At 31.0% G+C, this 15280-nt stretch overlaps 1 protein-coding gene across 1 annotated transcript in view; it reads left to right on the forward strand.

Moving 5' to 3' along the window:
• LOC136977662 (sortilin-related receptor-like) overlaps positions 1–15280 on the forward strand; it is a 155282-nt gene that overhangs the window by 9504 nt on the left and 130498 nt on the right. Inside the window, exons 2-5 of the mRNA XM_067273194.1 lie at positions 5863–6099; positions 9253–9414; positions 9710–9777; positions 14844–15024. Of these exons, the coding sequence (XP_067129295.1) occupies positions 5863–6099; positions 9253–9414; positions 9710–9777; positions 14844–15024 (648 nt within the window). The remainder of the gene's footprint in view (positions 1–5862; positions 6100–9252; positions 9415–9709; positions 9778–14843; positions 15025–15280) is intronic.

Here is a 15280-nt window from a genome sequence, read left to right on the forward strand (position 1 = left end):
AGGATAATTGTGTTGTTCGCATAGCCCTGTATGCAACAGCCAGGAGGCAGGGTGTCATTTAAGTGCAGAATAGAGTTATAGGCTATGTTCCAGAGACCTGGACCAGCCTGAGGATAGCCTCAAGTGATGGGTATGACTATGTTATTTTGTGTTGTGTAAACACCTGTACTCCTGTTGCTAAGATAGGATTGAAGAAGTTTGTAAAGATTTTGAGGGCAGTGATGAGCACATAATGTGTGCAGGATAGAAGGCCACCAGGTATGATCGAAGGCACCTCTAAAGTCAATAGTGATAATTGCTGTATGCTGATTGTTTTGTTTAGCTTGGTGGATGTGGTTAACGACTTGATAGATGGCATCTACTGTACCTTTGTTTTTAGAGAAGCCGAACTGATTCTGATGCAGGGCTCTACACTTGCGTAGATGCCACGTGATCCTATTAATCATTAGACCGTCTCACTTTTCTTAGAGTTGGGAGAAGGCAGATTGGCCTGTATTTTTTGTAAGTGTTAGCACTGGTGGGTTTGGGAATCAATTTGACACTAGCCTTTTTCCACTGAGTAGGAAAAAGGCCAGTGTTCAAGCAGATGTTGAAGAGAATAACAAATGTTGTAGGATTGGTCTCAAATGCGTGTTTTATCATCCTAGTGGTTTTGCCATCAAGACCTGGGACTTTTTTATCAGTGAGCGAACAGATGGCATTTGAAACCTCAATGTAGGTGACGTTGTGGTCATTGTCTGTATTAGGCGGAGTGAGTATAGAACTCCGGATGACCGCTTCTGTATTGTCATCCTGCTGTGGTTCATCTGAAGATTTGAAGGGTAAAGGCTGGTGAGGATGTGCATGATAGTTTCTTCCATGTTGTTGGTGTAGCAACCATCAGGGAGCCAAATAGTAGAGGGGTTTGAAACTGGCGTTTTTTCTTACAAGCTAAGTAGTACGGTTCAGACCAGGGGTTGCGACTGCAAGTGTTGGTACAGAAATCCTTCCAAGTGTTAGTCCTTGTTTTATTTATAAGGGTTTTGTAAGCATTGTGTTCATGCCTGTACTGGTCTCTAAGTGTGACTTTAATGTTCTGGTCCTGTTCATTCCTAAATTGCCTCATTAATCTCCTAACTACTATTTTCTTGTTTTCTAGCTCAGTCGTCCACCAAGGAACCTTTTTGTGTTTACAATGTTTGACCAGGGAGGCAATAACATAAGAGTTAGTGATTGTATTTGTAAGCCTGGTGACAAGATTATCTAATGTGTCCTGAGTATAGTGAATGTGATGAGGGGTACAGACGAAAGCAGTATTACTGATGGATGGCCATACACAGAATTAAAAAAACCAAGGAGCCTTACAAAGTAGCTCAGTTGAGAACAAAATTATGATGCACACACTGTTGGATGTAGCAAAATGGGGTCACCCTGGTCAGGGCTTACAAAACCAAATCTCTGGTCATCATGAGGCACAATACTTATGAATGACTGTTATTGGAGTACATCAGTCTAACCCAATGTGAGGTTGTGGACAACAGTATGGTGGACAAATTACATTTGAGGGTTAAGTGCTTCGCCAATACCAAATTAGCTAAACACCTGATACTGGGAAATATTCTAGTTGACTCCCCTGATACACCTAGGCTTTTTGCATTTGCTAAGACTCATAAACAGGGACAACAACTATGCCCTGTTGTCGATAAAGCTAGAGCACCAACACACAAGCTTGAGAAGCTCTCACACACTTGGAGGGGTACCCTTATACCATGAGTAACCCTGTAGACCTCATAACTTTTCTCAGTGAGATCACCTCCCCTCCTCAATATCTCATGGTATTGGACTTTAAATCCCTACACCCCTCAATTCAACTCCCGCCTACCTTTTGTGCCCTCAGGGATCTCCTATTCAACATTGTAAATGATGACAGCTTACACCGACTTGTTGGTGTAAGCTGTCATCAAGTCCTGGAGATAGCATATTTATTATCCTGCAGTTTGTTTTTTCAGTTCAACGGTACAGTTTACACACAGGGAAGAGGAGTCCTGATGGGAAGCCCCATCTCAGGGGACTTATGTGAAATGGTGATAAGACAACTAGAGTAGAAGATCCTTTCTTGCCACCTACCCAACATCCTCTTATATAGGAGATACATAGATGACATAATCATTCTATGAAGGACAATACCAGATGTCTCAGCCTTTGTCAACTTCGTTAACGACAATCCATATGGCTTGACCCTGGAAATCGATCAAGCACACCCTACGGAGGTCAATTTCCTTTTGGCAATCCACACCAAGGTGTACCATAAATCGGAATCAGAGTCCATCTACATACCTGTGGGGTTTTGTGACCCACATCAATATAAAACTGCAGTGTATAATGCCTTAATTAGGAGGGCATACACTCACTCGTCCACTCAACAAGCTCTCCACACCAAACTGAGGTGCACACATCACATAGCCGCTGACCATGAGTACCCCAAGCTCACCCTTAAATTGATCAAAGATTCCACCACTCCCAATGTGTAGTCCAAGTTGACTCTCGTGGTGAAAACTGACTTGAAGATGAAGAAAGGATTCCAGTCACAACCCATATCTCAAATCACTATATACCAAGATAGCCAAGAAGCACCGCATTCTCATTGCATACAGATGTCCAATCATATTTGACATTCTTCATAACAGAAAGGACATTCCCAACTGGGACAGACTCCCCAGAGTGTACACCATCCCACTTAGGGATCACAGATGTGATAGAGATCTCATCTACATCAGCTCCACTAAGCACTCCTTGGGAGTTAGAATGAAAGAGCACCACATACAGCACACAAGGACTACCACTGCTCTTGCTGTTTACATCAGTGATTCAGACATAGACCTAGATTTTAACAGGTGATTTACCCTCGCATGGTTAAAATCCAGCTCTATGTCTGAATGTGGTATGAATGTGCCATTTCAACTCTGGCAATGTTGTTAGAAGTGGAGGGATGTAAACATTGTCTTCAACAAAACTTTACAGGAAGAAATCACTGACTGGAGTGGCCATGTGTAGAAGGTTTTGTCTTCCACTACTGCACAACCAACTCATTGACCTGGCAGGTGTTTATTTAAGTAATCTCTGGCATCCATCAGGGACATCAAGGAATGTCTGATGATGGTGTGAATGCATTCACACCATCATCAGACATTCACACAAGATGCTTGAGAAGGTTTGGTTAGAATTAAAGTACCATCTGGATATATGCTATGAGTAGTATATATATGGATAATTTGTAAAAAGTTAACCTCTGGAACCTCTGGGATAATTTGTAAAAAGTTTAACATTTTAAGTTCATCATTTTGAGGGAAAGGCGTCGAGCAGGGGCAAAGATACAACGGCTTCTGGCATAATTCCAAAATTGGTCGACAGATTCTGAGATAATTTGTATTCCAGAATCTCTCACATACATTGAAACCATACCCATTTTTGATGCTCCTTCAGATATACTTTTCTGCATGATTTGAGCAAGAGTTTCTGGAATAAATTGCATCAGTTATTTATTTTTTTTAAACTAATATTTATTTAAAGTTTTATATATTTTTAATATTTTTTATTTTATATATAAGAGAACTAATATTTATATAACTTTTATATTTTCTCTTATATATTAAAATATATAAAAATTAAGTCAACTGCCATTTTGAGTTTTAAAAGTTGATTTTTCAAGATGAGCCAGTCTAGACATTCATCTGATTCTACTTCTCCTCGAAAAAAACATTCATGCAATTTTACTGTACATTTAAGGAAATCTGACTTCAAGTAAATGAATTTAGAAATTAGTTAACTCGTGATGATGATATTTGTTCAGCTAATTACATTATTTTCCAAACATTTAGTGTTAAATATGACAGAATTAAAGTATTTATTTACAAGGCATGCTGACTGTGAGAATCATGGGGAAAAAAGAAGTGCATCACCTCATTTATCTTTGCCCTCCCCCTCCTGGTCATCACATCAGCCAACAAAGCCAGTTTTCAAAGGTGACAACCCTACTTTCAACATAACAATTCCTCCAGCATTAGAAGTTTGCAATATAGTGTTTAACACTAATGCAGAATCTCCTGACAGCTGGAGAAATTGTTATGCTAAAGAAGTAGAGTTGTTGTTGACAAAATATTGAGTATCAGTATTTGTTATCAGTTTCAGTATGTCAATATTCTAAAATTAAAATGTTGATGTTTATATTGTAAACATTTATTGGTTTCAGTTTAATATATCAGTTATTGGCACAACAAAGATCTTTGAATAATGAATTTAGCTTCCCTCATCATAATTTCCTATCCTCCATCATTGGATTCAAACTTAAAATTGAGAAAACTTTATCTGGTATTTCAATTCCTTCAGCAATTTTTAGAAAAGTTTCATTTCAAACTTTACAAATGTTTCAAATTTGTAAAGTTTCTAGTCTTTTCTAAGTTTCTAAGAAATTCTTTGGTAATTTTGCCCTCTGAAAACTCCCTCATTTTACGGGTAGAATGCTGGGTTTCTGATCCCCTAATGCCAGATCTGCTAGCAGAATTTTAGCCTCTTTAGCAACGGAGTTCTGGAATATTTCGAGGAGTTGATCTTTGAGTTTAGAACACTGGCCTCAGCTAGACAGTCAAATACTAAATCACTGACATTAGATAGAATCTCCGCACCCAGGGAATTGATTAAATAGTTGTACTTAGTGTTCTCACTTGTGGCTTTTGCCATTAATCAGATTACATCTAGCTGCACAAAAAATAATTTGATGTTGGTTTTAGTGAAGATAGGCATTTTTTGCTTGTATATGTCCGATTTCCAACTCGTTCTGTTCTGCCATTCCAGGTGCCTAACTATGTGGCTACAAGAAAAGCATGGGATAGTCTTGGATTAGGCTTAGCTCGAGTCACATACTCCTAGTCCTCTTATTGAATTTATGGTTCAGAAACTGATCATACCTGCATGTCCTGTTAAAAGGTTCCTTCTTAGGCACAGAGTTGTTCAATATCCAATTCAGTCGAAAGTCCAGGCAGTTCATTAATCGGATCACGTTTGAGTTACCACTTTGTTATTCTATCCCACTGATCTTTAAATACTGACAATAAACAGTCACACATGAACAGTAACAAAAACTTTATTAAATAAGGTCAGATCTGTCATCTACATCTTCGGGCAACACTCGGGAAAAACTAATGAACTTTTATGTGCTTTTTTTTTCTTTCCATTGTCAGGCAACTCCTCGTTAGAAAGTGTTCTGGATCTCTGGTGCTGGCAGCCACAATCTAAAATTCTGACAATCATAAACATCCATGCTAAAAGTAAGATTAAACCAGACAATCTGGTGAAGTAGAAACAACAAACATTTTAGCACATTCACCACTAAATCATTGAAATTTTCAGCCAAAAAACTATAATGAAAGTTTTTTGAAAAATTTTTTATTGTATGAAATTTGTTATTGAAGGGTAAAATATGTAGTTACTGATATTCAAAAAATTGTATTTTGTTTTGATGATAATGTAATAAAATAAAAAAATAATTTGTAATAATCTATTGATGATGAAAATTTGCAAATATTTTACAATTAAAATATAATGGCTTAAGATTTAACACTTCTTTTATTTTTGATTGTATTTTTTTTTATAGAATTTTAATACAAATTTAGATTATGGTATAAATTCATTTGTTTTTAATGTTATGGCTATTAATATCAATTTTTTTTCTAATTCTAAAAATTCACTTAAATTTTATCAAACTGTCTTTTGAATTAAATATTTCTACATTTTTTTAGTTAAGTGTAAGTTAGATAGTGTATATTTAGACATCTTTAAATTTTTAAATTATAAATTAATATTCATATGAATTTATTTCTTTTACAGTCATTATTAAATGATAATCATAGCCAGTTACTTGTTCACTGGGCAGGTAAAGGAAGTGATGTTATTATATGTTTAGCATATGATCGACAACAAAATGAAAGTAGTACATCACAAGTTTTTGTATCATATGATTATGGAGCAACTTTTGTTGAGAAACAGAAAGATTCAATGAAGATTTCTCCTACGAAAGATTCTATCATAAATATGTTTTATATTAGCCCTGTATTAAATAATCATGTAAGTTTTTGTCAAATATTAGATTTGCTTAACTTTAATAAATATTTTATAACTTTAATAAATCCCATCATATACTGCACTTTACAGAATGATATATGAATCCATTAAAATAGAAAATAAAATTAAGGTGTATAAAGTACCTGCAGATAACAACAAATAAACTGAAACTGCCTTCACCATATATACCATCACATTATTTAATATATGTTATATTTCAAGATTACAGCTGGAAATCTCCAGCAAGCAGAATTTGTACAACAGATTCTGCTTGCTGGAGATTTATATAAGATGTGGATTTTACATTATTTAAGCTAAACTCACTAAACACAACAGATGTAAATTGAGGAAACATTAATATGGGCTTGACAGAATTCTCAGTTTAAAGGCACCATTCTCAACTTACTGTATAAATCATTTTCAAAAAAAGTTCAGTTTGTAAGTTGGAATGAAAACTATATTTATTTATATGATTTATGTATAGTATAGTATAAAGTACCTGAATGGAATAACAAAAATACTCTACAACAATAAAAATTATAACCAGAAAAAAGGTATTTAAGGAAACAAAAAAATATAGAAAAACAATATAACAAGCTGTTCTATAAGGATTTTCAAGTATCAGAAAAACTTATCAAGATCTGTGGCTTTATGGCATCTATGCTGGAATGTACACAGGACCAAAATGTAGTAAAGAATTTATTTACAGTGATACCTTGGTTTTTGTTGATAATCTGTCTGAAAACAATCAGTGAAATCCAAAACCGAAGAAAACCGAGGCAATTATTTTCATATGAATTAATGTAAATCCAATTAATTTGTTATAGACACTCCAAAATACTACCAAAAGCACATTTTATAAAGAATTAATATAGCATTAAATAGTAAAGCAATAAGAAATTAATATAAAAGACTAATTAGCATAAAGATAAAAGTAATGGAATTGTTTGGCTAGACACGTGGGGTAATATCTTGTTTTGTGGAAGCTAGTTGGATGCGAGCTTCTAGCCTATAACACCCTGTGGGGTAAAGTGTGACGTAATTGTCATGTAATAGTAGTTATATGCATTTTTGATAGTCATTGTGGAGAATAATGCCTTCTGGGAGGTCATTTTAAGGGTAACTGGTTCCTATTCAGGCATTACCGACATGGAGAAAACCTGGAAAACTCCACGTGGCCAGCCCATCCTGGCGAAGCGCAAACCCACGACCAAACTCCCAGTGTTCGGGGAATGGAACCATTGCTAGTCATAAGCCATCGTGGGGTAATGCTCACACAATGAGAAATAACGCCACACTGAGCCAGAAAACACATGGGTCGCTCTTTGTTTTTGCAAAATTAGCAGCGAGGTCACTTAAGCACACCAACAAAATCCGAGGCAATCAACAAAAACCAAGACAGATTTTTCACAAAAAAAAATTGACAAAAACTGAAACCAACGATAACTGAAGTCAATGAAAATCAAGGTATTACTGTATTTATAATTATTAAATTCATCAGAGATACAGCAGCTTAACTGCCTATCTCTGGCCAAATTACTTTGTTTCAGATTATTAATTAGAATGAATATACCATAATAAAAAATCCAGCAGATTGTTTGGTAATATAGTAAATGTTTGATGAATGAATTGTAATAGTCATTTTAATGTAACACTTCTTTAGATTTTAAAATTACATTAACTCTAGACAATGGTTTAAATATAATTTGAAGTACTATATAAAGATATTAGAAAAGTACAGTGTGTCTACATACATACGTACATACATACGTACATACATACATACATACATACATACATGAATGCTGTTAAATATAACAGTGTTCCTGTGTTGTAAAATGGATCATGGAAAATTTAAGAATTATTGGCATATGTCACTAACATTATTTTATATTTTAAATTAAATTTATTTTATATTTTTTAAAACATTGTATTTTATATAGCATACAATATTAAAATTATTTTCTATTACATGCAGGGTGATCATAATTAAGATTTAACATACCATTCTGAGTTTACAGGTTTGATTTTCAGGTAAAATTTTACTTCAAAAGTCAGCCACTAAGCTCTACTGGTCTCTTAATGTGTGTATTTTTTATGTTTTCTAACAAATTTCATAAGTTTATAAAATAAAGTGCAATAGCTTTCTTTCAATTACAGTTGTGATTAACAAAACATGGAATGTAGAATTGATTACGTCAGAGATATGTGTTTTCCATCTCCATACTGTAAAAACCATATTCACTAAACAAGGTTGTGAACATTGCCTTGATAAATGAGACTCTTTGTATAGCAAAGCGAGTACTGTGACTGTTCATCTGTCAAAGAATTGTGAAGAACCTTTTGATTCCTTTTATATCTGAAATTTGTTAGAAAATGTACATAATATGCAAATTAAAGGAACAGAGTACCAAATTTTGCTGTTGTGGCTGATTTTTAAAGTAAATTTTTTTCAAAACGAAGTTTATATCAGTACAATGGATTCACACATGGTAAAATATAACTTCTTATGATTGTTTCATTAATTTTAATGATAAAAGACATCCTGAAACCTGATATGTATATCACCAAACAATCACCTAAATAACTGGGCTATAACTCTGCTAATTTTAATAATTAATACAAAGTAATTTGCTATTAGAAGTAGATGCTAGGTGCCATCTTTTAACTAAATTAATAATTATAAATTTTAAATTATTTAATAAATTATTAAAATTATAATTATTAATTTAGTTAAGATATGGCACCTAGCGTCTACCTCTAATAGCAAATTACTTTGTACTAATTATTAAAATTAGTGGGGTTATAGCCTGATTATTTAGGCGATCATTTGGTAATTGTAATGATGTTAAAATATATCAAATAAAGCAGTTAATAATTATTAAAAGCTATTATCAGTATTCTCAATAGAGATTCTGAATGAACCAATTTTAACAAAATTATTTGAGCTAATAAGAAATAAAGAAATAAAATAAGAATGTTTGCAAAACCACTTCAACTTTTCATTCTGCAGACTTTTTGAAACAAACAAATTGCTTAAATATTTACTTTATTATTAAAATACAATTGTAATGATTGATTATAGTTATATGATTTTACTTCTTTATATAAAATGCAATTTAAAAAATATTTTAATAATTAACATTGTCTTTTTAGTTTGTATTTACTGATGTTATTCACAAATGTATTTTTACTACTCGTGATTTTGGTCGTACATTTCAAAGAGTACAGTTGGGATTTAAACCAGAGATTCTTGCTCTTCATCCAACAAACAGTGAAATTATTCTTGCAATGGACAAGAGTGATTCTTTGAAAAGGGTAATAATGTATAAAGTATTTTCATATTTATTATATTAGAAAAATTCATTTTAAAATTTTGTTCCAGTAACTTATAGTAAAATTAAAATTTCTTGAAAGTAACTGCTAAAATTAATGTAGCCAAGGTATTTATTCTTTCAGAAACATTTTTCAGACTAATTTAGTCCAGCATCCAAGTAGAAATCATTTCAAAATAGACTATTTTGTGTATTGTCAATTATGTTGGAGATCAACAGCAATTCATTTATATACATAAATTTTTTAAAGTTGTTTCATTATTTAATTTTTTTCATAGTTATACTTATCTGAAGATTTTGGTGCTACATGGAATGTACTTGAATCACATGTGAAATCATTTAGTTGGTAAGAGCAATTTTTCTTTGCAGTTTTGATTGATATATAAATTAAATTATAAGTGTCAGACATTATAAAATATTTTTAACAGTTTTAGTCAGTTAATTAATTAATTTTAAACAGTTTAACTGATATGAAAGGCAAAATATGTGGTTTGTTTGCTAGCATGATATGCTATTGTCTTTCTGATGCATCTTTGTAAAAAGGTGCATCAAATGGATCTGAGTGGAGAGTGACTATGATGAACGGTTTAATAACAGAAATGTATTATGAATGTAAAGTTACATTGATTAAAAGTACTTTTAGTTCATAAAGTTCACAATGAATCCAATTGTAAGAATCTGTTATTTGGGCTGCCAAAATAGTCTATTTTTTTGGAATGCTTATGACCTGATATCTTTTCTTCCACAGGCACTACTTTGACATTGGCACTCTTCATTTGTTATCCTTTTAAATTGCCCTGATTCTATCACTTATCCAAAGAAGTGGGGAAAATGTTGACTTATCTGGCAGTTGTTATCAGACCAGAATTACTTTAAAATATTTAAGTAAACTCTGTAACTGCCAGACAGATGCAACAGGTAGTAACAGCCAGACAAGTTAATTTTATACCTTGACTTGTCAATGTTATGTGATATCATATTTGTGAACATTCACTCTTCCTACTGGAATACTTTTCTTTTGTATACAGTGCACTGTTTAGTTAGTTCTGTTAAGAATAAATTTTTCCATAGCACTTGAAACAAAGATTACAACAGGGATTTTATATCTCTCTGCTCTTGTTATGTTTCAATTATTAGTCTGAATTATACAATTTGAAGCTATTCCAGTTTCAGATTAAAGTTTTCTGTTTAATTTTTGATTTATTATCTATGCTGTATCATAACTTTGAATTCATAGGAAATAATAACAATATATTAACTACGTATATACTCTTTCTCACCTTATTGTTAATATCATAACTACTAACATTAGATTATACATAGCATACATAGTACACTATTTATGCTATGTATAATGCTAATGTAAAAAGTTAAGACTATGACAATGTATAGTATATGTAGTCTGGTTTCAGAAACAAATAAACTTTTTTGTTTTTTTCTCCAGGCTATTTATTACCATTTCATATCTGTTGGAAATTATTAGGATTTTTAAAATTGTTATGAGGGAAAATTACAAAAAATCATTGCATTCAATTGTTTTTATTTTTCAAAATATACAGTAGAATGTTAATTACCTTAAACTAATTATTCAAAAAATTGATTAACCAAAATTAACTTCAGAGTGTACTGATTCCAGAAATTACAAAGTCTTTGGGCTGCAATTTAAAAAAAATTGTAGATTTATAAATTTTGACTGTTGTTCATCTTTCTGTCTGTTCTTTCCTAATTTTGAGAATGATGTTAGATAGATGAAAGGCAAGACCAGATTTGCAAAAGAGGCTCTAATTAACTATATATGAACTTCCAGTTTAGACCAGAAGTTACATGATTTTAATTTAAAAAATTTCTCCAGAACATGGTTAGATAGATGACCAGCATTACTCTGTTGTTATCAGGAAAGGTATGAAGTACAGGGGGCAAGACACTACTAATTTACAGTGGAGAGCTGTGACATTTCATGATAAGGAAGCTTTGTTTCCGAAAAAAAATTTTAAACAAATACTGGAAATGACAAAAATAAATGGTTTATTTATTTTAATTCTAAAATAGATAATTGACATGAAACTAAGATATAAAAACTTGTTTTTATTATTTTTTGTAAACTAACTCTATTCAGCAATTTTTTTCACAAAGTCATTAATTACTTTATCATAAAAATCACTCGTCATTGATTCCCAAAGTATTTAAAAGCTCTTTTTCTATTGAAAGTAATGCTAGTGGCGATAATCTTTCCTCTGACTGAGTGTTCCTTGCAAATGTATCAATTCACTTCGTGGTTGAAAAACTACATTCAACAGATGCACTCGTAGATGGTACCGTAAAAATTAATGATATTAAATTATATAATTCTTTTAATACATCTTTGTTCAGATTGTCATTAATTATAATATTTTTTATGTCTAAGAGTGACTTGCCAATAGTCTGGACATGAATATAAATATTGCAATTCACTATGTAATTTAGATAAATCAAAAAATTCTCCATAGAATTTACTTAAAGAATTAAAACTGGCTTCAGAAAATTGTTTTTCATAATATTTAAAATTATTAATATCTAAAAGTGATAAAAATTCTAAAGATTTTATGTCTGAAAATCTGTCAATATAATTATAATTAAAAAAGAAAATTATAATTAAATATAGCTTTGTAAAGAAACATGCATAAAAATAACATAAAATCTTCTTCACTTTTTAAATCTTGAAACAATCCACTTAGTCAAATAGCTCCCTACGAGTGGCTAATGGATGGAATCATTGGAAGTGTTATATGATATTTTGGTGTGTAGCATCCACCAGCTAAACCACTAGAGGTTGGTGCTCTGTAAAACACGTGTAAATGCGTGTAATCTGGCTGCTTTACACCATTCGGATATTTTCACCATGAAAGCTGTATCGTATTCAACAATACAGTGCTTTCATTAGAAATATGTATATACGCATTTATATTCAAATATACAATAGCAATCTTATCATTTTTTTCACATGTACATTAAAATATGAAAATAATCACACAATATGTATTTATATTTTAGAAAATACAAGGGAAGTGGTGCTTCCACAGCTTCTATGGACAGCACACAACTGCTAATTTGAGATTGAGACCATAAGATATATTTTTAATTTAAAATATGATTGAAAGTTGCAGCCTGTCATTGTGACAATGCCATAATAATTGTCAGTGATCTTCTGTAGACTCACTATTGAGCTGTGTCATTATCAAAACTAGTATTAGGTTTAATTTATTACAGTACATATAGAAAAGCATGATTAATGAGTCAGGCATTGGAAACAGCATGGACATGGTTAGAAATACAACATAAAGCAGATTTTTGAATTCTCATAACGATCAAGCAAGTCAGAGATTTAACAGAAATAAAAAAATACTATGCAAAACAAAGAAGAATAAGTGACTTCTTTTAAAAAACTGAAATAAATACTTTTTATGTGGATATTGTATTTTATTTAATATAATATCCACATAAAAAGTATTATATGTCCACATTGTATTCAAAGTTTCATCAGTATATTGTAGATTGTAATGAAAGACCAGTTGCTTGTAGATAAATTAGGCAATTTTTTTTTCATCTTTTACAAGTGTACTAGAATTAAAATTAAATAAATTAAATACCTTAAATAAATTAAAAATATTATCTTTTTATTCTTTCCTTACAAATGTGATCAGTTATCTGAACAAATCAGTTATCCAAAATTGTTTCATCTAGATTATTTTGAATAATTAATGCTCTACTATATATGATAATAGGATTTAGTACAAAAGAATTCATACAAATATTGTTGTGTCATTTAATGTTGTCAGAGTTAGTATGTTTCAAAACATGCATGTTAATAATAATGATTATAATTAAATTTTCAAGTTATAAATATTTTTAAAAATTGTTTTTGCAAGTCCTTTTAATGTTAGTCAATAAAACCAGATTTTTCATTAATTTTAGTCTTATTTAATTGTTGAACAGTAATGTTGTTATATTCTGAATAAATAATTTTATCATCAAAGAACATTCAAATGACATTGCCTATCAGATTTGGCCACATTTCTTTATGCAGTGCTCAAGAAATGCTTTACAGCAAACACTCTGAAACCCATTTCTAAATGCAACGCTACAATGTAGCAAAACGTTTCTAAATGTTTGCCGCAAGAGATCGCTGCAAGCAAAGATAAAGCGGCTTTACGTCTGCTACACGTATAAAGCAAAATGGACACTTGTATAATACGATATTATGCTGCAAAAATAAAAAAAGTCAAAGTGACTGTTGATAAAAATATTATGGAAACATTAAGAAGGATTAAATTTTATAAAATGACTCTGAAAGTTATCTAAAGAATAAGAAAATACTATATTTTAAATATAATTATATATCTCCTATCTCTTTACTTTGTTCACATTTTTGGAAAGAGAAATGCTCAATTCTTTATATCTCTTTATTTAAATATAGTTATTTAACTAAAGCACTACTTTCGGCTGTAACAATGAAATTAAAGGTTAGATTACGGCATCCATGTTTAGCTTGAGTGGAAAGCGTTTCTAAACTATGATGCAGCGATAGCTGCTCGTGACATCATTTTCGCTACACTCTCACTGCATAAAGAAACGCAGCTTTTGTTTTAAGATGTAAATTCTTAAATGTTAAATACAGATATCTCCCTATAAAGGGTAGTACTTAGGTTCTGAAAAAATGCTATATGAAACAAAGGACAAGTACAAAACATGTTCCAAAAGTTAAAAAAAAGTATATTATTATTTTTTGTTACTTTAAGAGAAATATATTTATTAAAACAATAAATAATTAATAATCAATAATTATTTAACAATTGCAATCAAAATTTTCACACCTTAATTTTCTTCTTTACTGCTAAACATCCTGAAATGAGGGCTTTTCTTTTTTTGGTAAAATATCATCTGAACATTCTTGTTGACCTTGATCAGAAGTATCTAGCAGCACCTTGATTTTTCTCTGTAAGCTATTATATGCAATTTATATATAATAAAATTAAAATAAGGGTCATCAACCCTTTACAAGGGCAAATAAGTTAATGAATACTATGAAGTTTAGACTATTTACAAAAAATTTTTACATTTTTGAGTCTATCTTTTAATCCTTTATGAATTTGTGAATTTTTTATATATTTTACCTTTGTAAAAGAAGTTTATTCTTCAAAATAACCATAGTAACTGTTACTTCTGGAGTAGTGTAAAGGATTAAAAGATAGACTCAAAAATGTAAAAAATTTTTGTAAATACTCTAAACTTCATAATATGAAGAAATATCATCCTGAGTCAACATTGAAAAGTTAATGAATATTTTTAAAATTACAAACTTTATAAATATTTTTTTTAAAAATTATATAGTTTAAACATAAAATTGCAATTAATATTATTCAATTTATTTTTTAGGGGAAAAGATGGAATTGATCCTCCAAATACATTATATATAGAACGTCAAGAACCTGGACATACTTCAACAGTTCTACGTTCCACAGATTTTTTTAAAAATGAAGCAAATACATCAGTTGTAATAAGAAACATTGAAGATTTTGAAATTCATGATAAATATCTTTTTGCAACAAGAAAACAGGTATATATACAGTACAAATACTTTATTTTCTAAATAAACTTTTTGTGTTGCTTAAAGTATGTTTTTGATATTTACTAGTTATTTACTACAACAAATAGACATATTCAATTATGTAGATACTTTTAAAGCCATTCCAGAATAATACAGTGTGTTGACAAAAGTGTCTGGACACCTAACTGCTACATATTGGTTGACAATTATGCATATGACAGCTCTCTTATTGTACAGTTTTAAGTATCTTGATTAATCCTCTAGC

Source organism: Centruroides vittatus, unplaced genomic scaffold, assembly GCF_030686945.1.
Source record: "Centruroides vittatus isolate TY-2023 unplaced genomic scaffold, ASM3068694v2 contig_466, whole genome shotgun sequence".
NCBI lineage: Eukaryota > Metazoa > Arthropoda > Arachnida > Scorpiones > Buthidae > Centruroides > Centruroides vittatus.